Here is a 26,001-nt window from a genome sequence, read left to right on the forward strand (position 1 = left end):
AGATGTTTAAATATTTTAACAAAGAGGCTGCATCACCTTCTGCAGTGACATCACACACACACACACACACACACACACACACACACACACACACACACACACGCCTCACGTGATGTTTATAATATTTCTGATCAGTCTCACCTCAGCCTCTATTATCAGCCATATGACTCATTGTTTCTTTCTTTCTTTCTCTGGTTTTATCGGGTCATATTATCATGACATCATCCTGTGTTGAGCTGAGTGCAGTGACCTCATTGTGAGTGACATCATCGTTCGGGCTCAGAGGTGATGTCATTGTTTCCAGTTAGTCTGCTGCTGCTGCTGCTGTTTGTCCTCGAAAGCAGCCTGCAGAGCCAGAGAGCCCCGCCCCCCTCTGTTTACATCACATCACATCTCTATTCTATTCTACTCTATTCTATTCTGTTCTATTCTGTTCTATTCTATTCTATTCTGCTGTATAAGCTCTGTCCTGCAGAAAGCTGCTGCATGGAGCTCGTAAATAAAACATTTTGCTGCAGATGTGCTCTTCTTTCTGCTGCATCTTTAACCTGATTTGACTTTAAAGCAACACACACACACACACACACACACACTGACTGTGGTTCTGAGAGCTCTCTGCTGATTGGCTGCAGATGATCTCATCAGTTGGGATGTGGAGGTTTCTTCTGCAGCCTCTCACACACCTTACCACCTACACGCACACACACACACACACACACACCTGAAGCACTGCAGTTGCATACATAACGTAAAAAATCTGCTCCAACAGCAGCTCAGCATCCGAAATGTCGTCACTGTAAATGTGGGAATGGTCCTCACAAAGATAGAAGTACACACACACACACACACACACACACACACACACACACACACACACTGCAGCTGCATTACATCATCTGGCTCAGCGTGAGGAGAGCAGCAGAGACATGCTGTGTGTGTGAGAACACTGTGTTCTGCTCTGGTGCATCATGGGAGTCGTAGTTCTCTGCTCAGATATGTTGTTGGTCATGTATGTAGAGGTGTTCACGTCTGATGGAGTCACATGAACGGGTGCCTGCGGGGGACGTCTGATGGAGCCTCTCGGGGGGGGGGGTCAAGTAATGGAATAAAAATATTGATGTAAGATTGTTAAACTGCATGTTTGACGGCCTGTTAAACCTTCGTATTGATAATATAGTTGTTCTCATTTACATATTTTTTTCTGTTTCTGTTGTCAGATAACAGAACAAATATAAAATTCACTGGTGATTCATAAATACTAAGTTAACCAGCTGCAGATAAAATCATTATTTTATGATCACAACATCTTTAAACAATATGACCGGTTAATAACAGCAGCTGTATTTAAAATGAACGATCACAGATGAAGTTAGAGGCATCTAAAGGTCGTCATATTCAAGTGCAGCCACAACGCTCAATGAGCTGTAACGTGTTTTCTTCCAGTAACAGATGCTTTGTGTCTGTACTTCCTCTGTGATCACAGCTGCTGTTATTAACCTGGATCTTTTGTTCACTTTGTGAGGAATTTTAGTTTAAAACATTCAAAAATTAACTAAAATTATCAACAGAATGTGAGCAAATAATACAATGAGGATGTGACGTCTTTGCCTCTCTCCATTTACAGCGCCAACAGGATGCAACGCTAGCTAGCGTTAGCTTAGAAATGGAGTGCGCTAACGTCAACAAATGACCGGCAGACACTACAACACAGAATCCAACACAAAGTCCACTTATGAGCCCCCAAAAAACCTGAGCAGCAGCCGTCTGTGCTGCAACATCGCTCGCTGTATGTTAGGAAGAGGTGATAGTCTCATGAGTAACAGGATGCAACTTTAAGTAGTAACTAATTCCTTTCGCTGTTGAGTAATTAGTAGAGTAATGCAATTTTTGTAATTTTACATGTTCCGTTGTCTGACAACAGAAACAGAAAAAATATGTAAATGAGAACAACTTTATTGTGAATTCAGCTGCAGTCAGACAGAGAGCAGGAGGATTCATCAACCTCATCCTGCGTTTTATTAATCTGTTTGCACAGATTTCCACATCAATATATATATTATTATAATTACACAACATCAGCCAATCTGCTTCCAGCTGCAGCAGCTGTGATGCAGCCGAGACGTGACTATACATCTGACCTCTGACCTCAGATACAGTCGTTTGTTCTTTTAGCAGCAGAGTGAAGTGTGAGGATTTACATGTTTTCTCTGTTTTATACAATTCTGATTATTGTTGGTCGGACAAAACAAGACATTTGATGATATAAACAAGGATGCAGATTAAAACTTTATGAACATTTTTTTATGATTAAAATGATTCATACGGAGGATTGTTCTGCCTCTGTGGAGCTTCGAGCTCTCTGAGAGTTTTATAGTGTTTGATGTGTTTGAATGAAAAGCGACAGACAGGCGAGTTTGGCTGTCAACCAGAGCGACAGATGGAGGCGTTAACACACAAACACACACAGATACGTGTGTGTGTTTGTGTGTGTGTGTGTGTGTGTTCCAGTCAGGGATGAGTAACAGTTCATTGTCAGCTTTTAAATTTAGAGCTGACATTTCCTCAGAAACACGCCGACCCAGCGTACCAGTTGAAACCAGATCAGCTGGATACGACCAGATCTGGTTCATCGTTACTGTTAATCTTCATATTTTCTTTTTATCTTCATAGTTTTATTCTCATAAATTTTTTTTTTTTTTTTTTTACTGTATCAGCTGTCAGACAGAAAACTGAAACATGTTGATTCTCAGTTATCTTTACTGTGCATTTCCTCTGAGGGGTCAAAGGTCAGCCACAGTGCACCTGCAAATGCAAATCTGATAGAAGTTCAGACGTCTTGTGCATCATTTTAGACACATTTTTCCAAATATTCCTCCTCAACAGTTTTGGTATCTGAGGAAACTTTTGTGTGTTGGTGGTTTATGGACAAACACAGATACAGAGACTCTGTTTAAAGTGTTATAACAATTGAAAGATGCCCTGATCAAGCTTTTTTTACACCCTGATTCTTCAATATTGAATATCTGCGGATGCACGGTGCATCCTCAGGCTGTAGCACCGCATTACAATCAGTTAAATTCCAATATGTTTGGCAGCAGAGACGCTCAGATGGAAGAAAACAGATGTCCTATAATATTTGTAGTATTTTTGTAAGATATTTGTGGAGATGTTTGTCACTGTGGTAGAGAGAGGTTTGCTAAAAGCTTCTCTGCATCTTTAGAAAATAGTTTCAATAAAGGAAACGGGGATTTTAGCTCCAGAAAAGCAATGTTTTGATCTAACTGGGTCTTCTTCAGGCAAAATGACAGCCAGCATAACAAAGAGCAAGACGTATTTAATTGTTATTTATGCAGGAAAACATTTTAACAAATCCAAAAACATCATAACCTTGATAAAAAAGAATAAATAAATGAAGAGATAACAGGTTCAGGTCTTTGGAAAATGGATTTAATGAACAACTTTATATCAAAAATATGAAGAAACTAAATCCACTCGACTTTTCTTTATTTCTGGACTGTCTTGAATCTGTCGTCCTGCAGCTGCTCTGAACATAAATGTGATGCAACATCTTCGAACTTTAAGATAAACCTGCAAAACTAATGATGTCATATCACTACACTGATCACTAATTACAGTTTCACTTTACTTTAAATGCCCTCATTGATCATTAATAATCAGTATTTTAACAGTTTATAAATGATTTACATCTCAGATAGATGGATAAAAGCACAGATATGGACATTTGTTTATTAATGTTCAGTATTTATTCTAACTTCTCCTCTTATAACTTATTTATACAGCAGTAAACACAGTGTGTGTCCACAGGAGGATTATAGTTGATGACTGATCAAAATCATTTATTAACTGTTTACATATTGATTATTAATGATAGTTTGGGGGAAGTGAGACCAAAATTACTACAAGACTTTTATTCTAAATCTTTGCAAAACATGATCTCATCAGTCAGATTGATCACATGATGTTATTGATCAGCTTGAACAGTAACTGATAAAGTTCCTGGCACTGTGTGTAAGTATATTGAGCTTTAATTTATAATTTTACACGCAACAATGAAACGATTGTGATTCTGAAGAAGAGCTTTCTGCCAGCGATTCCTGAGAAATATACTCTCCACTGCTCTGAACCCACACCTCCTCCTCCTCATCCTCCCCCTCCTCCTCCTCCCTCTGCCCTGCTGGACCAATCAGAGCCCAGTATTCCTGCCAGCCAATCGGATGGCTCCAGGGTGATGTCATGCAGCAGGCTGCTGTTTGGTGCTGATGCTGCTGAGCTGCAGATCTTCAGTCTGAACAGAGAGGAGAGATCGAGCATCACTGCAGGGTGAGTGACTGCAAACACACGCAAATACCTTCATCTTCATCTTCATGTTTATGATGTCTCTGTTATTATTTTAAACTTTCTGCATGTTTGCAGCTCAGACGGCTGCAGCTTCTTCTTAGAAACAGAAATGTGAGCAGATGAAAGCAGCTTTCACTCATCTGATCACATTTTCTTCTTCTATCATTCAGACGTTTGTTTCTGCTCTTTGTTTCTGTTCTCGGCTGCATCTTTTTCATCTTTTTCATTTCTTCTTTTCTTTCTGTCTTTTTGACGAGTTTTTGTGTTTGAGCTGCTCGACTTGCTCGTCTCTGCAGAAGGTGATGCGCTTACTGGCAACAATGACATCATCGCTTAGTCCCAGCACACACACACACACACTCACACATACACACACACACACGCACACACAAAGTTTAATCATTGTATCTGCGTTTGTATCTAAAGTAATGAATAAATTAAGGATGGTAGATGATGACAGAATGATTTTTTTCATGTTTTTCTGCAAAAAAAAATTGCAAATATGATCTGTTTGCTGCTTTTTTCTGTTTGTGAATTGAATCTCTTTGTGTTTTCTGACTGCTGGTCAGACTAAAGACATAGTTGAAAAAATCAGTTTGGATGCTGGGAAGTAAAAATGGACATTTGGCTTTAATTTAATGTTGCAGAGATGAAACAATTGATGGACAATATGCTCGAGTGATGAACTGCAGCTCTGGTGCTTGTGGCAGGTTTTAGATTTATTTTGATTTATTCAGTGTTTCTGTGTCTTTTGCATCATTTCATGCACTAAATGAGTTGAGAAACTGACGGTTCATGATGTGTAAACTGCTGCTGGTGTTCAGCGCTGTTGGATTTGTGCTGCATGTGTTTACGACGGTCGGTGCACGACGACGACATCTGCAGTTTCTCTCTTGACTGATGAACCGAATCTCTGAATCTGCTGCAGCTCGTTGTGTCTTTATATCTGTTACTGATCCAGTTTTCACACTTTGCATGAATGATTTTAATCTCCTGAAGTCACAGCTGAATGAGTAACTGCTAAGACTCATGTTTGTATGAACCACTCATCGCTCGATAAAAGTAGAAACAAGCTGTCACATGAGCAAAATCTGACCTTTAAACCATTATTCTGTGCAGAAACAGAGATATTCTCAGGCTTGTCTGGGTTGTGCATAAACTCTTGTGTAACATAAACAATAAAAGTTATAGAAGATATATTTTGATTATTGTTTAAGATTTTTTTAAAAGTGCAAATTGCAAATGTTTTTTTTACACAGGTCAAAATTTACCAAATAACAAATGACAAGATTATGCATTAAAGATAGAAAGTTACATCTCCATAGTGAAGTTAAACTCCAAGATTTCATGTTTAGACTCTTTATTCCACTTTTTTATTTCCTCTTTTTGTTCTGAACCGCCATTTTCTTTCTCTCTACTTTTAAAACAGACACACAGAATAGCTAACTGTGTGTTTTGTCCCTGAGTTCAGCCTGACAGGCAGAGCTTCCTCTTGCAGCACATGCTCCTGTAGGAGATGCTAAAGCGTGTCAGTGCCTGAGAGGCTTTACTCAGGGCAGAGAAACCACCTCGCTGTTCTCTAATGAACAGACTCCAGAGAGTAACTCTACTCATCTGTCTCTGTCCTCAGGAACAGACTCTACCTCACCACAGTGTCTTTGCAAGAAAACAACAGCAACAACAGCAGCAGAATGACTCTAGCAGGTAATTTATTGATTATTGATTTCCTGCTGAACATGATGTGTTCAGCATTCGTCTGAATCTGTGCAGAAACCTGCAGTATTGTTTGATTGGTTTGTTTTTTGCTCTGAATGTTGCAGCATACAGAGAGAAGATGCGAGAGCTCCCCCTGGTGTCTCTCTTCTGCTCCTGCATCCTTCCCAAACCCTCAGACACCACCGGCAACAAGAAGGAAGGTCAGCATCACTCTACTCTACTCTACTCTACTCTACTCTACTCTACTCTACTCTACTCTGTTTTATCGGATTCTGATTATCAAACTAATGTCATCCGAAGTTTGAAAGTTCATTCTTGACTTTGGAAACAGTATTTTCACTAAAAGTTGTTAACTCATGGTCCACTTATTGGCCTTTTCCAAAGCTTTCAACTGTATCTTACTTCTTCAGTGGATGGCGTGTTCTCAGTTGTCATGGAGATGGTTCAGTTGTCATCACATGACCTAAATGTTGACCTTCCATCAGGTGCTGACAGCTGCAAAATGTGACTGAAAGTTTTGAAAGAAATCTAGTAGTGGACCTTGAGTTAAGAATGTTTTGTTGAACTGTTTTGATCTATTCTGGTACTAAATATGCACATTCTGCACATGTAAATTTATGAATTACAAATGAATTGTACTAACTGTACAGGTCTGCTTAGGATTAACAAGAAATAAACAACTGCTTAACTAAATAACATTGTCAACGTCCACCTCAATGGGTAACAAAGGAAAAGAAAAAGCCCTGATTCTCTACTCAGGACTGACACGTTTACAGTTGTTCCCCTCAGATTTAAAGGTGAATCTCTAGTTCGTCTAGTTCATGCTGTTGTCTGTTCTTGTTGCAGGCGTGGTGGACTTGAACCTGTGTAACATCCGGGACATGGAGGTGATCGAGCTGAGCAAGCGGGCGAGCGGTCAGGCCTTTGAGGTCATCCTGAAGCCGCCCACCTTCGACGGCGGGCCCGAGCTGACCACACCGCCTCGCCAGAAACCCTCGCTGGAGGAGATCCAGAAGAAACTGGACGCTGCTCAGGAGAGGAGAAAGGTCAGTGCTTAACTTAAGTATTTCATTTTATTCTACTTTATACTTCCACTCCACTACATGTCAGAGGGAAATATTATACTTTCTACCGCACTACATTTATCTGACAGCTGAAGATCACGATTTTACAAACAAAACAAATTATCATCTCATAAAATATCATGTATTGTTATAGATTAAACTACCCGACAGTATATAAAGTAGTAAAAGTTAATTATACCTCAACCAGCTACAACATAAAATGTTGCATTCATAGTAGTGTATCAATAAAAATAATCCAGTAATAAAGACGATACAGAGGTTCCTTTTGTTTCGGGTATTTCCTGCAGAATTTAATTTTGGGTCCAGTTTCTCTCTCTAAGTCTTTGAACATATGGTATATCTAATATTTCAGTTTTACGCTGGTTGAGTTGTAAAAATATATCTAATATCTAAAATACATCTAAAAACACCATCAGTAGGTCTTATCGTCATCAGGAGACACAGTCATATAAAACTGAGTGTCATCAGCATAACTATGGACAGAGATCCCATGTTTGTGGTCATAAAGTGTGTTGTCTGACTGAAGGTTGTCTGAAGTCAATTTTAATGTGACTTTTTATCATCTGAAAAACAGATGAAGTGAGAATCTTAACAGATGTGACAATTGCAATACTCTCTATCTGGTAAAGTAATGAATCAGTGACAGTTGAACTCTAGAAACAGAGGGAGAGAACACATCACATCTATTTTAACATCTTTCTCCTGATGACACCTGCAAAGGGTAACATATATTGATTAAAAAGCAGCGGCCCTACAATCGATCCTTGAGGAACCCCACAAGTTATTTTATAGTTTTTTGAGAAGTTATAATCTATTGAAACAAATAATGAACTCTTTTCCTGTTTAGATTTCAAGCATACAGTAATTCAAGATAATTATGTCCACAGCATTAAGTCTGCTGCTTATTACTTTTAATTTATTTGCATTCAAATTGATCAACCACAGAGAGTTTGGTGGCTTGAGGTCAAATCTGAAATTATGCTACTAGAAGATAACACCAACAAGACACTAGTGTTTATGCTCAGTGGACTCATAGTCCACCTCTGAAATCTGATGAAAATGACTGGGATTCTGTTGTGAGAGCAGAAACCAAGAATAAACACACAGACTGTAAACTCTCTTCCTCTAGTGTCACGAGGCCGAGCTGCTGAAGCATTTGGCGGAGAGGAGGGAGCACGAGCGTGAAGTCGCTCAGAAAGCTTTGACCAAAGAGTGCCAGGGTCACCGTGCCGACGCCGACAAGGAGCAGAGGCAGATGCACCTGAATACCTCGCAGGAACGGCTGCAGGAGGAGGTGAGGGCGCAGGTTTCACTCTTTATTCTGTCTTCGCTCACTGAGACGATTCAGATTCTGTTTCAGCCGAATGAATCTCTAACGGGAGTTGTGTTGTTTGTGTTTGTGTCTTTCAGGACAAGCACAGTGTGGAGGTGAGGATGAGCTGGAAGAGGAGGAGGGGATTCTGGGTAGATGTACTGAGACAAAATGTGGTGCGATAACAAATATACGGGAGGATGGCAAAATAGGGTTTAAAAACGGTTCTTAAAGGAATAGTTTGACATTTTGGGAAACATGCTCCTTCTCAATCTCATGTCTGTGTGTTGAGCAAAAGATTAAAGATTAAACAAACAAAATACAACATGTTAATCAGGGAACTTTATAGGTGTCGGAAGGTGTATTTTTGAACTTTGGATAGAGTCCGGCTAGCTGTTTCCCCCTGCTTGCAGTCTTTACGCTAAGCTAAGCTAACTATCTCCTGACTCCAGCTCTGTACTGAACACACACCTGAGCATCTCTCTCTCTCAGGAGCAAAGTGAATATACACTCAGCGAGCACTTTATTAGGAACACCTGTGCAGTCGAATGCAGTCTAATACAACAGCTCTGCCATAAATTCTACTTTTACAAAGTTTATACATTTTCAGTTTTTGTTGACATTGTCAGAATGGTGATAATTCTACTTTGTTTATTATTGAGGTTGCAGTGAAAAGTGTTCCTAATATTTTGCCCTCCTCATGCATATTAATGGGTTGGACAAAATATTAGGAACAATTTCATTATAACTTCAGTACACCATCACCAGCCGCTATGACCTCAATGATGAACATAAGGTAGAGTTATCACCTTTTTGACAATGTCAGCAAGAAATTGAAAATTTATAAGCTTCATAAAAAAGTAGAATTGATGGCAGAGCTGTTGCATTGGATCGCATTAGATGGCACAGGTGTTCCTAATAAAGTGCTCTGTCAGTGCATTTGTATCCCAAAGTGTTGAACTGTGTCTTTCAGTGACTCAACCCTCATCAAACTTCCTGTGTCTCCGTCTTTTGGGGTTGAGGTCAGGGCTCTGTGCAGATCTGTCAAGTTCTTCCACACCAAACTAGGAAAAAGTTTGCCATGTTGAAACAGAGAAGAGATAAACACAAACTGCTGCCACATAGTTGGAAGAACATTGTTGTCTAAAATATAATTGTATGAAGTAGCATTAAGATTTCCCCTCATTGGAACTGAGGGGTCCATACCAGGAAACTGTGTGTGGTCCACATACTTTTGGCCTTATAGTTAATAATTCTCCACTTTATCCTGATAAAAGGCTTTTTTAAACTGGTATAAATGCAACATGTGTGCTGTATGGCAAAATACAGCACAATTCACAAAAAAGTTTGGTCGTATTAACAAAACCTGCACTCAACTAAATGACGAACTTTGTTGGGATTCATGTTAAAACCTTAGTTGGTTTTCTCAATCTAAAAAATTCTGAAAATTAATTATAACAAGACTATTTGGACTTTCTGCCATTCTCCTGTGTGTGAGTTAGCTTATGATAGCATATGTTAGCAATGTGCTAACCGTATCCCCCTGTTGTCTTCTTCCAGGTGTCTTGATGGCCTGATCACAACACAAGCTGAACTTTATTTGGAAGCCATTTTGGTGGGCTGATGAGCTGAGAGTTGATTAGCCGGGAAGCCGGCGTTGCTCCGACTGGGAGACTGACAGGAAGTTACTCTGAAAAGAGTGAGAGAAGAAGAAGAATAGGAGGAAGAGGAGAAGGAGGAAGAGGACCGAGGCCGAGTCCGGCCGCTCGACCTCGTCTGTACAACCAGGACTCCTTTTAACGAGATAAACTGTTTCTAACGAGAAAAACTCTTGAAACTTAAGGACACTGCGGATTCAGTCATCATGAGATGGTTCACAGGGGTTTTACTGTGCTTTGTTGCCATGCCAACAGTGCCAATGTGTTTATGTGTGTATGATTGTGTTTGTACTGAGGATTCAACCTGACCCAACCAAACCAAACCTGAAATAGACCAAACTGGACTCAAACAACACAAGTGAAACAATCCAGAAAACAGTCAACTAGGCCCTCTTCTTCTTCTTCTACATCAAAATGATCCCTCAAAGAAAAACATCGGCTGTACGGCCTCATCCTGTCTGGACAGTTGGATAAGAAGGAACTGTCGCAGCCTAGATAGTTAAACAGTTAAACAGCTCCATCTGCTGGAGAGTTTAGATCATTACATTCACTGTAAAACAGTACGACATCAAGAAAGGTTTGATCAGTGAAGTGTTGCTGTTTGGTCGCATCTCGTGGCAACTGTATGAAACTACTAATATATCTGCAAACATCTTTTTCATGATGGTTTTTAGCCAGTTTCTATATATCAAGATTTGACTCAAAGTTTTAAATGAACACCAACAAGCTTCCAGATAGAGCCATTCAAAGTTAGATTTACAACCCTACCCGTGTTATTTCCTGTCCCGTCTGCTTTTGGCGACGACACCATACGAGCAAACATCACCTGGTGGATTTCGGTCTGCAGCTTTTCTCCCTCCTACAAAGCTCAGATTGGCTCAGTTGTTTTTCCAGAGACCGTCCCCCCAAGAAAAACAACACAACAGTCGACCAACATGTAGTCACATTTGAGTGACAGATGCCATCTATGATGACTTATATATACTGCTGTTTGTTTCCTGTTACCAACGCTTGTCAGGACAATTTTTTAAAAAGTGTAACCACGATCGTCCCCCTAACCTTAACCTCGTGGTTATTATTGTTGCCATGATGTCGAAGGTGGTCTAACCATATGGAAGTAGACACTTTCACCCACCACATGTTTCTCCAATGTTAACAAAGTGATTATTTTAACCCAAACCATTATCTTTCCCTAAACCTAACCAGACCTGAACCACAGTGTTGTCACATCATAAAACATCATTATTGTTTAACAGTGTAATGGTTTTGAAAACCACAGACAAATGTTGTCCTGCAGATTACTGCTGATAGTTGCACCAGATTAGAAAACGCTCCTGTGTCGTTCTAGACTCACAAGGTCAAACCACAAATCTACTTGTTTAATTCGGAGGACTTGTTGTTTTTCCGAAAACTGCAGAAAACGAACCCCAAACGTGTTTTAATGTCTGAACAACTCAAAGATGTAGACAGCGATTCAGAACCACAGGAACGTTTCACTTTTATCACAAATACCAATGAAAGAAACCGACAATGAGAGATTGAATCGAAGCTGGTGTAACAGGAAGTGATGTCAGGGCTTCACCTCTCTGAGTAAACAGTTAGTTAGCTCATTTGGCTAACATTAGCTATATGGCAGATCACTTATCACTTATCAATCCAATAATCAATATACCAATCCCCTCTGCTTATATGAATGAGTGAATATTAATGATGAATAACTGATAATCGATTGTGTACAGTGTTTACAGCTGCAGCGGTGTGTTTCTGTGTGTGTGTGTCTGTGTGTGTCAGTCTGTTTCCCTGGCAACGTGATGATAATGATGATGATGATGATGATGACGACGACAATGTACAGAAATCACATTATATTTTAAATGGAAGAAATAAAATTATGACACTTTACGTCTTTGTTTAGTTTTTATTGAGTGAAACATTCAACACATCATCATTCATCCTCTGAGCTATAAATACATTAATATTAAAATCATGTCACCAATAAATACATACTGAGGATCAAAGTCATAACATTTAAATAATATGTAATTTAAATAAACTTAAATAGAGCACATTATATGAAACATATTGATGAAAAGTCGGAAATTATAAAATAAAACTTCATCATAAGAGCTGATAATAGTGACAACAGAAGGTATAAATTATGAGATGCAAGTAATTCTGACTAACAAGGCGTCTTTTGAGTATTTTGAATTATTAAATAATGAGAATAATAATGAAAATAAGACATATTTTGGTATGATGTCTTCATTTTTTAGACTTTTGACTTTGATTTTCAGTCAAACTGACCCAGCAGCTGGTTCAGGTCTCAGTCCTGATGTTGGATGATGGGTCGGACACAGGTGCAACCCACGGCCATGAGGCGGTACTCCATGCGGTAATGGTAGCTGGGCTCTGACCCCGCCTCCTTCGACTTGACCCGGCGCAGCAGCAGCACCTGGCGCAGGATGGGTCTGGACTCCAGGCTCAGGTCCTCCACACCATCCTTGTCCAGACAGCCTTGCAGCAAACAGTGAGCCTCCGACAGCAGCGGAGGGTGCAGAGAGGCATCATGGGACACGCTGAGGACGGAGAGAGAGAAGGGACAAGATATAGGATGATTAAAGGAACAGACCACTGTTTCTAAGTTTTAGCTCATTAGGATCAGTTGTTATTTTGGCACCATTTTAATTTAGATTTCGTGTTTTGATGAAATTGTATTGTATTATATTCACTTCAGTCAAAGTTTAGACGTTTGATATTTGTTCATTTTAGTCAACAAAAAGTAAAGAAATTTTAGAAAATTTAGTTTCCATTGATGCAATGATTGGTCGATTAATCAATTCGTTGCTCGACAGAAAAATAATTGCCATTTAAGTATTTTTTAAAGCAAAAATTACACCATTAATTAAATTAATTTAATATTTGGGGTTTTTGGACTATTAGACAAAGTAAGACATATGAGGATGCAACCTGGTATCACACCGAAGCGTGTGATAAACACACCGGTCCATCCTGTCAGTGACACATTTTGCCTCATGTAGGCATGAAAAGTAGACGTATCTTTCATGCCTGCACCAATAATGATGTTTTATGGTGTATGGTGTGTTTTTATGTTTGGTTAAATTTAGGCACACTTGGTCAGGGTTATGGAAACATCATGGATCATGGTTAAATTAATTACAATGAGTGCTCTGTTTGTGTGTGTGTGTGTGTTTTCATACTTGTACGTCCACGGGGAGATGGAGGCGTTCTCCAGCGGTCTGGCGTTTCTGGTGGGAACCATATTGTTCGGGTCGAGCTGCAGGGGGACGGTTTCCATGGTTTCGACTGCTGCATCATCAGAGGACTTCTTGTGTCCCTTTGTTTGGTGTTTCGATTGGCCGACTCCTTTCGGCGAGGCTGTCACCTCCGCCATCATCATCGCCATCATCATCATCGCTACCATACAGGCAGCCTGAGGAAGAGGAAGAGGAATTTATCAAAAAAAAAAAAATCATCCAAAACAATTCAACAAAAACATTTCAACAATTTATCAAAGACTGCTTTTTTAAACACAAAACCTTTCTGTTTGTCACAAATAATATCTGTGTGTTTTTGTGTTTGCATCATATTGTTACACTTTCACTCTTTTATAATGATCTTCATCAGTCAGTTAAATGAGCACCTGCACTAGTTGCAGGTTCACAATGAAGAAAATATAATTAAAAACGTATTTTTTTAACCCTTACCAAGAAAGTTTAATGTAAACTTATCACATGTGAGGCTCATTTTACATTATGTCATGTTACAGATTCACCTGCTGTAGAGGAACATGTGATTTTCAGATATTTGATATATTAAATGTAAGAAAAAATCTATTACATATACAGTATAATAACATGCGAAACAGCATGTTGCATGTGATGAAGTCACATATGGGCACATGTGGTTTTAGGATGTTTCAAATGCATAAAACATCCCACATGTAAAAATATATAATTTAAATTTAAAATATTTAAAGTATTTTTTTAAATATTTGCCCTTATAAATAAAATGACTAAAATGACAAATAGTATTAAATAGTTTAAAATGCACAAAATTCAACAGCATTTTCACATTTTAATTAAAATACAATATAACTATGATGAAAAATGAAAAAATATGAGGTTGAAATTTCCTAAATTCATGAAAAAGTTTTAGGGAGTTAAAGCTAAAATACTCACCATAATAATAATAATAATAATAATAATAATAATAATAATCAACAGCATGAAAAGATATTTTTCTTTAAAAAATAAATCTGCGTCGCCCTGGTGGCCGAGGAGGTTAAGTTCTCTCTTTCCTCGTTTCCACTCTAATAAAAAAAAACAGTAAAAAATTGGATAAAAATATAATAATAAACAGGATTTTGGGGGTTTGATGTGCAGCAAATATATGGAGCCCAAAGTGGTTAAATAAATAAATAAATAACAGACTACATAAATAAATAATCCAATGCATAAATACATGAAAATGAACCAATAAGTTGTGTAATAATTTAATTTAAACCCAAAACTCAACTCATTGTTTCATTTTTATTTCATAATGTGACTCTTCAGCAGACATCACCTCCTCACCTTTCAGCCAATCACACGCCCCCATGAAGCCACCCTGATTTAAACATAAATCCTGCTGCTATGAAAATACAAATGACAAAATAATGAGTTGATAATGAGTTTTAAGAATTAATTTCACAGTTCATTGGTTAATTATTCATGTATGACATAATATTGAGCGTTGTGGGCTTCCGTACATTTGCTTTTCTGCTGTCGCATTATTTATCCGTTGCATTTTTATGACTTTATACAAATTTACTTAATTCCACACTTTTATGAACTTTCTTTTGTCCTCTACCTGTCTTCTATAATTAACTTGACTCTAATAAACAGTTCGTATGGTGACAGAAGTGAGATTTCTGGATTTTGAAGCACTACGTAAACTGCACAGACTGAAACGCACATAATTGAAATCAAAGCTCGTGCAGGTTCTTACCGTCACTTTGCAGGAGTTTGACGTTGAAAACATGCTGATGGTGATTAGTTCAAACGTCCTCGGTTCTTCTTTTGCAGATCCTCCACTTCAGTGAATCCTGTTCTTCACTCGTCTCGTTTGGAGGCTCCTCGGGCTCTGATGGAGGTTCAGGACTGAAGCTGTAATCTGGTTGTCTCTGTCTAAAGTTCAGGCTGAAACAAACAGACTTCTTCTGCTGGTTTCTGCAAAAGTCGTATTCTTCTTCTTCGCTGGTGTTCTGCTGGACGTCTGGCTGAAGCGCCGACATTTATCTTGATCTGTGTCAGAGTCAGCACCGCAGTTGTACTTCCTCTGATGATGTCACCGTCTTTCTTTGTCTCTATCTGTGTGTATTTGATCCTCCTCTCTAGAAACCACACAGACCAACCTGCATGACAAGGCCTTGAACATCGACCCACTTTCACAGTCGATGAGGAGGTAAAAATTTGTTCTGCATACAAAAGTTGCAGCAGATTTTCTAGGTCAGAGTGAAGTCTTCGCCTTAAAACGTCACGTTGTATAAATTTAAGTCTGATTATTGTGCAGATTTGTCATCATTGTCGAAAAAATTTGCTGAAGGAGTGAGAATAGTTGATTTACAGGATTGCAGTGATTCTGAGGATTTTAGCTAATATTTTCACATTTGTTATCTCAGAGACAACAAACTGATCAGATTAAATACGTTATCTCAGAAAACCACATGCACTGTTTCATATTTCATATTGCTGATATGCGTCATAGATAATGTTTATTAAATCTGAATCTGAAACCATTTACTTCAGCTTTCATGCAAATGTAGTGGAATGAAAACTATGACTTTTCCATCTGAAATCTGGTGGAGAAAAAAATCTCACAATATGGAAAGCACCAGAATTTTCAAAGGTAATTTCATCACACAGGAGCGTTGTGTTCCTGCATCTTCCAGTCAAAGAAAGTTTCTTGTTATCATCTAAAAACCTTGCAGATGTTCACACACCACATGAAAATCCTGATATACAGGAGTAACGTAAAGTGAGGTTGCTTTCAAAAATAATGTCAGGTCAGTTGTTTCTGCATGTTGGAGAAGTTGCCACAGTTCTTCTGTGGATGCAGAAAACATTTGGGACGATCAGACGCCTCCCTGACGGTGTTGCGTTATGGAGAAGAATCTAAACATTTAAAACTTTTGCACAGTACTGTATTTAAATGCCAAAGTGTGACTCTGCTTATATATCAGCCTCCACTACTCTGGTTTCAGCCTTTCCAGCCAACCCAGAATCACATCAGTTTGTGAAATAAACAGATTTAATTTAATCTATAGATTCGTGTACATAGACAAACTAATATATTTCAATCGGAAGAATCTTTCATGTCTTTTCGTACCATCTCTACTACTAACGGCAGTAATCTGCAGGACATCATTTGTCTGTGCACTCCAAAACCGTTACACATCACCGTTAAAAAACAATGATGTTTTATGATGTGACAATCACTTGAAATGTGGCGTGGGTTAAAGTTATTACTTCCTCAAAGTTAGGCAACCATCTTCATCATGGCAACAGTAAAGACCATGTCAATTCTAGTTACGGTTTTTAAAAAACTGTCCTGACTTGTGGTTTGAAACGTGACATTCATGTTTGGAAGCAGGAAATGAACAGCGGTCTCCTGCAGCGAAATCCACTAAATCCACTTTCTGCAAGTTAGGATCTAATCAGCCAACTAACCACCTCCAAACACACCTTATATAGACGTCATCTGAACTGTGTCACCTGACAGGCTCTTTGAAAGTTGTGCTGAGTCTTTGTGTCTATGTACAGGAATCTATAGATCCACAGATGTCGGAACCTGGCTGAGAGATTTGCTCACATTCAGCCATCAGTGAGGTCGAACACTGATGTTGGTGTTGGACGGGGTTGAGGTCAAGTTCTCCCACACCAAACTGGGAAAAGCATTTCTTTATGGAGCTGCTTAATGCACTGATGCACTGTTGAAACAGAAAAGACACAAACTGATGACAAAAAGTTGGAAGAACACTGTTGTCTGCAACCCTGCCTGCATATATGTCTAAACTGTAACATTTTCTATCAACATGATGAGAAAACATTGATGAGTATTTGGCAAGTATATACTGTATATACTGAATATAAAAGTGAAATGTTGACAGACGACTAAGTCCTTTTTTCCACCAAAATATGTGATCTTGCAGCACAGTATCAGCTGGTAGAAACTGCAGCAGTATGAAAGTGTTTGTGGTTTTATTCAGACTCTGACAGCACTTTGTTCAGGTCAAAGATCCTGGTCTCTGTTTCATACAGAACATTTAAACAAAACCAGCATCTTTCAATAACCTGAACCAAACCTGAACACACACAGGACTCAGGATGTGAATGACCAACATCCACCCTGACCATGACCCTGTGAACATAATCCTGCCATTGCAACATAATCTGGAAACCAGTTTAGTAATTGAACGTGGTTTCTAGGAGACAGGGTTGCAGGTCTGGTTTTAGGTCCCAGCTTTGACCCCTGCAGTTAGAAAATACTGTTGTATTCAGCATGCAGGATGCTCCAAGTGGGATATGTAGAGATTATGATAAAATTGGCCTATTTTTCAAACATATTTCAATGCATTTGTGATTTTTTTTAAATTGAAAACTAAACAGAAATCAGGCCTGTTCACACCAAGTTTGAAAGAAATGTATATTGAAGTCATAACTTGAAGAGCAGCATGTATCTGAGCAGGAATCAATAACTATATCTGCTGTTGTTGTGGTTGTTGTGCTCGGATATTAAACACTTTGTACACATCTGTTCAGTGTCACTTGATGTGTGAACAGTCTGTGAACCAGTGATCACTGAGAGTTACTAAATGTCTACCAATGACAATAACAGTGTCTTATGTCTGATATGAAAATATCAAACTTTATAGTTTCATCTTTAACTTAAAACTTAACTCTTAACTTTAAAACCTTGAGGACAAATTCAGAGTGAAAGCAGATTCAATTAGTTTAAAATCTCAAGATGACAACAATTTAAACTCAGAACCCACTGATACAAATATTTTGTCTTAGAGACATAAATTGTTTTATACTTTTCTATTTCAAATACATTTATCTGTTAAGAAAACAATCTTTTAAATAAAAATGACAAAACAGCAGAACATAAAACGGACATTAGAGAAATGCTTTTTTTTAAAATTTATTATAATATTTATTTTGTTGACTTGTGAAACAACAACAGACTCGCGCTAACTGACAGTAAAGATGAGATGATCCGATGATGTCGATCGCATGCACAGAAACTGAGATGTCACAACAACAAAGTGCAACCGATGTGTAGTATAGATAAGAGAGATTAATCATGAGAACACTGCATTATGAGCATCTGCTACATACAATATAACGCATTAAAAATAGAAATATAAAGCCCTAAATCCACCATACTAGTGCTGTAAATACAAAGTGTAAAGAGACAAATTAGAAATTAATTACAAAAATTGTGCTTGAAGTAAAACTGCACCTGCAGGAATCAGGAGTCAGGTGGTGGATAAAGTGTCTTAAAGAGTTGAAGACCACAAAAAGCAGGAACTGTCCCCTTTAAGGCTTCAGTTGCAGAGTTTGCCGTGTGTTGTACCTGGGCAGGATGCAAGAACAACTGTAGTTCTATCAATACGTTCAAGGCCAAATTAAAAAATCAACTAAAGACGAATCAGCTGTGTGACCACTGAGCCTCGTTTACATTATTAACTTTTAACTGACATTGTGGTTGTATGTGATGTGCTGTTGTGTGTAGCTTTGTACTGTTTGCTGTTGTATGTTTTGCTCGTAATGGACTACAGACGCTAATTAGCTTCAAGCTAACTCTGGTGCAGTGCATCATTTATGCTTAATACTGCACACTGTCCTGTTCAATAAATCAAGAAGTAAGTAAGTAAGAAAAGCTTTTCTTGTTTGTTCAAATGCCTAAAATGACATATTGTATGTTTACGTCTACCTGACGTTACGTTGACCTCCAGAGGTCTGAGGGATTGTCGTCTATCAGCCGTAAAGGTGAATGCAGCATGATGTTTCTTTTCCCCTTACCATGACCACGATCATTCCCGAAACTACAACAAGTAGTTTTTTGTGCCCACTCTTAACCTTTAACAATAGCTGTGCGGATCAGAAAATGCTCATATGAATCATTTCTAATGAGTGAGTAATGATTTTGGGACGACTCTGCCAAACAGTGTCATCAATCAGAAACTTATCAACATACGGATGATTAATCAGGATCCCCTAGACGTCACTTTTTAAACACACTGGGTTCCCTTTTAGTGTCATTTTTCAACGGGTCAGGAAGATCATGGTTTGGGTTAAAAACTGTCCTTAAAAACAAAAAACACTCTGACCGGCTGTTAAAAACACTAACCATAACCCCAACTGTCACATCTACTGTCTGTCTGATGCAACAGGAGAAACTTCTAAATACTGTAACAGTGTTTTAGTCAGGGGCCTCTCAGCGGTCACTCGGGGCCGCCCCCGCTCTTTTATCCTCTCTTTTTGCTGAGCTGCTTCACTTGCATCATATGATGTAGAATGCGCGCATGTTGCACTGTGACCTGGTTTACAGTCGTGTTGTGACTCAGGTTGCTCCACATCACAGCGTCATCACGGTCATGTATGATGTTGTGTTGAGTTTTTTCAGCCCACGCTGCCAGCTCGGCTTTGACCTGGTTTGATTGATGGGTCGATGCTTATCAGTGATCCGAGAGACTTCCTGCTTCCTGCGTCAGTTTACAGCCCCCAAAACATCTTGCAACAGCTTTTCTGCATCAGCCACTCACAAACATTTTTAAAGACACTTTGAAATGTATTTATTCTTATTGAAATACAAGAACAAGGCAGACTGTTAGTGTCTGAAAATCTCTTTCAACTTCTCCTATTTTACTTTTTGTTTATCTGAGCTGCACACAAACACGAGACAGATGACAAAAAAAATAAAACATCGATATAAATATCATAAAATTACCAAAAAAATCACAAAACACAAAATCATCAATATAAAAACATACAAAAATCCTTTAAGAAGGGACAATTTAAAGTCATCAAATAAAACCCAGAAGCTCCAGGTTCATCGTGTGTCAGTTGCTTTTAGTAATTTATTTAATTGCACACGAGGAATTTGATGCACAACAGCACAACATCAACAAAGACACACCTGCAGTACCAAATGTTGTTGTTCTGTCTGGTCCAGAGCTGCTGTGTTCAAACTAGTTTAAACTATAGGTTATATGTAAATAAAACTATCTCAAACTGACTGACAGACTGAGAACCATAGTTTGCTGTGTGCTGAAGCTGTGCAGACACTGTGAGTTTTTACACACTAGTTCAGCACAAAGTTGACCCATTTTTACATTTGAGAGCAGTAAAAACACTCTAAACATCGGGTTTTTTTAGCATGAAACATTTTTTATTTTCCCTGAAGTGACCCAGAATATATAAGAACAGAAACTTTTTTTATTTATTGAGCAGCTGATACACATTTTTATGTATATACTGTGGAAGGTGTTCTGGGTTAAATTTGACTATGTTGCATATAGTATAATGATATAGTAGTATACAATTGAGGTGTGCCCGAATACAAATACATTATACAGCAAAGCACAAATACTGGGTTTTTATGAATATTTGTTTCATACAAATATTTGAAAAAATATTTGCTAGGTAGAGGTCTGTCTGCAAAGAGGTGATGAGTAAAGTTTTACCTCAGTAGTCAGCGCAGTCGTCTGTGATCTGGGAGACTCCAGTTCTCGGTGTGGGGACTTCCTTCATAAGGTAGTTTACTTATGAACACTTACTGTAACACTTTAACTTTTTAAAATTAAAAACGTAATAAAAACAAAAACAGGATTTTTAAGCCTCTTTCCACTTTTATTCAAATACAAATACAAATAATTTTGCTGCCTCAATAAATACAAACACTGGGCTTTCTGCACATCCCTAATATATAAGAATTCACTCTCTGCTCTCATCGCTTATTTATTGATGACCGATGAGGTATTTAGGAATGAAATATAGATTTAGTTCAGACGTTTGGTATAGAGTAGGGATGTGCAGAGAGCACAGTATTTATATTTGTATCTGTATTTGTTGAGGCAGCAAAATTATTTGCATTTGTATTTGAATAAAAGTGGAAATAGGTGTAACAATCCTGTTTGTTTTTCTTACACTTCTAATTTTAGGATATTAAAGTGTTAAAATAAGTAGGGATGCACGATATTATAGGCACGTCATCAGCATCGGCTGATAAAAGCTCTAAAATGAAATATCGGCATCTGCGAATTCTGGCAAATTCTGTGGATTATGAGAGGCCGATATGTCGCCATCTCTTCCGCCACCTGACTGTGCTTCCCTTGATGGACTGTTTCACCCTGACGATCCCGGTGTTTCCTCCGCAGGCTGCACGTCAGACCAGCTGCTTCTTCTCACTTTAACCTGAATTACAAACCGGGACTCGGTGCTCCGGTTGGATCCACATGGAGAGCCGGGACTAACGTTAGCTGAGAGGCTATTGGAGCGTCAGCCGCAGCATGGCCGGAGGGAAGCACTGCCAGCTAGCCTCTGCTAGCCTCCAAGCTAACGTTAGCCCCGGCTCTTCATGTGGATCCAACCGGAGCACCGAGTCCCGGTTTGTTTGTTATTCAGATTAAAGTGGCGGCTGAGTGAAGTGCAGCCTGCAGAGGAAACACCGGGACCATCGGGGTGAAAAAGTCTGTCGAGGAGCTGCTGTGTTCGGCTGCACAGATAGGAAACACCTCGGCTGACAGGATGTACCACTCTGTTTGGAAAAAAAAACTTTTTGGTTTATAACGGCGGTTGGCGACCAGCGTATCAGGTGCATTACCGCCACCTTCTGCTCCGGAGTGTGGACCAGAGATTAAATCCTGCACATTAATCCTGTCTGTCTAATAAACTCAATGAAAACTCTGCTGCTGCTCCCACTTGGCAGGTTCATTAAAGTTTTAACGCTGAGCTCCTGAACTCCAGTCTTCCTCAGTTCTTCCTTCATATATTGTCTTTCTTGATCATACTTAGTACAATCTATGCTTGCATGCATAATAGTCTCCTCAGCCAGCTGGAGAAAAATATGTGCATATATCAGCATCGGCCACAATGAATTGGAAATATCGGCAAATCGGCAAAAAATCCAATATCGTGCATTCCTAAAAAGTGTTCTTCAATAAACTATTTTGCAAAGTAAAGTAAAGTAGGGTTCCTACTCCAGGTTTCAAGCCGTGATCTTCCAGACGACAGACAACTGCACTGACTGCTCATCCAAAGCTCAGCTCCACCAGACTCACAGAGACAGCTGTGTAACCTCGCTATGCTGCTGACCTGCACGTTGTTATTTGACGTCTTTTTTTCTTTTCTTCTCAAAAACAAGTCATTTAGAAAATATTTGTAGGAAGTAAATATTTGTAAAAACTCACTATTTTTGCTTTTCTGAATACCGTATTCAGATTCAGCTCCGGCCCTTGTATAGAGACTAATTATGAGGAGATATTGTGAAGGGACAGAGTATGAACATCATGTAAGAGTTCATCTAAGTCTCACTCTGCATGGCGACTTTTATTCTCACACTTTACGGATCAACTGAGCGTCGACGACGTGGATGTAAGCATGAAACTGAATTAGAAAAACTCTCTACATACAAATATCTTCCGACTGTAGCTCGATAACATATTATTTTTTCGAAACTCGCTTTGAAAACCTGAAACTGAAACTCAACTAGGTTTTTATCTTTGATTTATGAAATGTTTACTTTTTGCTGCAAAAACAAGTATTGCACAGTTCACATTTCATCATTACTCATTACTTTGTAGGCTTGTTTATTATTCATTCACTCGTCACTACTGTCGTTAATTAAACATGTTAACTGGACGGAGTTCACTAACGGTACAGAGAAACGTTCATATTTCATATTTCTAACAGCTATCAAAAGATTATCAATATTGATCGATAATCAATGACCCAAAGATCTGCCCTGAGTGTAGTAAAACTGCATTTTTATACTCTGAACTTTACAAGATAAACTTCATCTGGAGACACTGCCGTCACATCAGAGATTCAAGCTTCACATGAAAGAAATGTCTCATCATGAGGAAGGTTGTTCTAGATAGTTTTTATCTTTCTCGTTCTGTTTTGTTGCGTTGGATGTGATCGTTGTAAACTATGTGACGCCTATTTTACGCTTCATTCTCGGCCTGGTGTCTCTTCTAAAAGGGATCATCAGACTTCCTGGTTAAATGAAGGTTAAATAAAATAAGAATCTGCAATAATGTTGACAAAAAGAGACAAAAAAGGCAGCGTTACTTTGTGCAGTAAAAGATAAAGATCTGCAGCTGCAGATGTGTGGAAACTGCAAACTCTCACGTGAAGTTCAGTTTTATATCACAGCATCTCAGTCAGACTACAGCTCAACCACAAGATGTCAGATATACTCAAATCAGATTCAAACAAGCTCAGTACAGGTTAGAACAGCTGCCATGTTGGAAATGTTGATCTAGAGCTGCTCAAAACTGCAGAAATCCAACCGATCATCAGACGGCCAGATCGTCGATCGATCAGATTAATCAGACATCGTGATCTCAAACAACTACTGACAACTTCATCACCATGAACACACACTGTAGTTTATTTTGCATCAATCACACACATGTTGTCCTGTTGCTATAAATACTCACTAGAGCACCAGATGTGGATTCATAGTCCCAAACAAATGCACCATTTCCTCCTGTTTGTTTGATAAAAACTACAGTGGCCAGCTGATTGAGGAAATGACTGAGCCTTTTTTTTTAAAGATTAAACTATATATTTATTATTTCTTCCTATGAGCTTGGAGCTGAGAGCCACAGACAGAGTAGGGACAGAGGAAAGTATTGAGAGATGGATGAACACAGTTTGGTTTGAGATTCGTTGACAGGAAGAAGAATATAGAGACTGATTCTTTTAAAATCATTTTGAAGCACATGATGAAGTGAGGCAAACATAAAACCTCTTCAAAGTCGTAAAACCACATTGAATCGTCCCTCTCTGCAGTCCAAAATATTGTCAACATGTTTTTAAAATGTATTTTTAATAGTTTTGTATAATTAAAATGAAGGAAAAAACGTGACATTTGCAGGTATGTTTACATGCTGTTCAATGTGCTGCAGCTGAGCAGCTAATTAGCTATTAAACCTGCTAAATGACGTTAGCGGTGCACTTTTCCCCTGTGAATGTTTGTTCGGTGGCTCGTTCAACAAGCTAATCTGCAGGACGAGATGTGTGTTCATGTTTGTAAGTTTAGATAAGAAGGAGACTTTAGCAGCAAAGCTAATGTGGGTTGTTGTTCAGAGTCTGTGGCTCTTGTGTTGTGTAGCCGGATGCAATCAGGCTCAGTGTGACCGTGTGAATCACAGAACGACACGTTATCACTTAACGCAAAGATTTGATTTGCTGTATGCAAATAAGGACTCCAGTTACATAAACTGATGTATTTAATCCAAATAAGGTAAAACTAGAGGGCACCATCATGAAACCAAAGAATTTAAAACATACATTTTTCCCTTTTTGGTTTCAGGTTTTTTTTCTCAAAGGAGAAAACAGGACAAGTGATTCACAGAGCAGATTTGTTGCCGTAGGAGACAAAAAATTTATTTCAGTTGGACTTCAACAGAGTTCTGTGTGAAAGTGGCTGAAGAGAGTCACACATTTGGATGAATTTATTTATACAAACAAGATAAAAGTAAACCAAAACTGGATTCATTCACAACATGTCGTGACCATTCAGCATCCCAACAGGTTCTTTTTTTTAACATAATTTTATTTTAAAAAATGTTGCATGCACCATAAAAAGAGCATAAAAAGGTGGAAAAATGATGTCATCTTTCCCCAGACATCATGACAGATGTTAACCTCCCCCTCCCAACCTCAGAGAGAGAGAGAAGATCAAAAAGAGTGTCACCGTTATTCAGAAGTTTCCACATGTAAAACTCCTGAGGAAGCAGATCGTTGTGGTTCAGACGTGCATGATCATCCTCAGCGTTTTTTTTTTTGAGACAGTGAGGTGAGGTGAGGTGTGTTTGATGAAGGAGGTTTCTGTCTTTCTAGGACTGCTGCTGCTGCTGCTGCTGTGGTGACTGGAAACACCTTCACAGGATTTCAGACGGAGTCGCTTGAGTGAAGTTAAAGCTGCAGCCGGGGATTTTTGAACAAACATCTGAGACTCTGCTGTGGTCTCTGTGAACCACAAACACTCTGACTGATATCCAGGAATGAGTTCATTCCTCCAATAACTATTAATTTCCTTCCCCACCTCCTCTATTTCTACCTTTTACATACAGTTTGTTGTCTGTGCCGTCGGTGTGTGAATGATTAGATCCTACTGATGCACCTTACATGGCAACACCTGTCATCATGTGACTTGTAGTGTAAAAGCACTTTGAGTGGTTGAAAGACTAGAAAAACTATATAAGAGTCAGTTTACCATTTACAAACTTTTTCCTTCCACTTGTGGTAAGAATCTAAGGCTGCATTCACACCAAATCTGGTACTCGGGCACTTCGTCGTGGGGGGTTAGGGTTATGGTATGGTGGGCGTGTTGTTTGGGGTACCGGTGAGACAATGAAATGCGATCCAGGAAGTTGAGTTTGAGTTACAGATTAATGCATTTAAGAACTTATCAGAAGCTAAAACACTACGCAGCGGTTTGTAAAACTCACAGACAGGGTTTTAAAACTCTGGAAAGTTTTTTCACGGCGGCAACAGTTTAATCTTTCATCACGCTGATCGTGATGCGTTCATGTTCATGTTATGTGGATTAAATAATCCACCAGGAATGTGCA

General features: G+C 38.8%; 3 protein-coding genes across 3 annotated transcripts in view; 1 reads left to right on the forward strand and 2 right to left on the reverse strand.

Annotated features, from left to right (window-relative positions):
* Positions 1-26,001, reverse strand: part of LOC122986896 (NLR family CARD domain-containing protein 3-like) — a 1,497,050-nt gene that overhangs the window by 367,680 nt on the left and 1,103,369 nt on the right. The window lies entirely within an intron of this gene.
* On the forward strand, positions 3,862-11,061 carry LOC122987439 (stathmin-4-like). Its single transcript, XM_044359326.1, has 7 exons — positions 3,862-4,341; positions 5,990-6,063; positions 6,180-6,275; positions 6,922-7,121; positions 8,290-8,454; positions 8,571-8,588; positions 10,033-11,061. Exons 1-7 carry the CDS (start codon positions 4,250-4,252, stop codon positions 10,039-10,041), a joined length of 654 nt encoding a protein of 217 aa, XP_044215261.1. The 5' UTR covers positions 3,862-4,249; the 3' UTR covers positions 10,042-11,061.
* il17a/f1 (interleukin 17a/f1) lies at positions 12,139-15,264 on the reverse strand. Its single transcript, XM_044359443.1, has 3 exons — positions 15,138-15,264; positions 13,349-13,581; positions 12,139-12,706 (listed from the first exon to the last, which is right to left on the reverse strand). Exons 1-3 carry the CDS (start codon positions 15,168-15,170, stop codon positions 12,454-12,456), a joined length of 519 nt encoding a protein of 172 aa, XP_044215378.1. The 5' UTR covers positions 15,171-15,264; the 3' UTR covers positions 12,139-12,453.

Source organism: Thunnus albacares, chromosome 1 (genome assembly GCF_914725855.1).
Source record: "Thunnus albacares chromosome 1, fThuAlb1.1, whole genome shotgun sequence".
Classification (NCBI taxonomy): Eukaryota; Metazoa; Chordata; class Actinopteri; order Scombriformes; family Scombridae; genus Thunnus; species Thunnus albacares.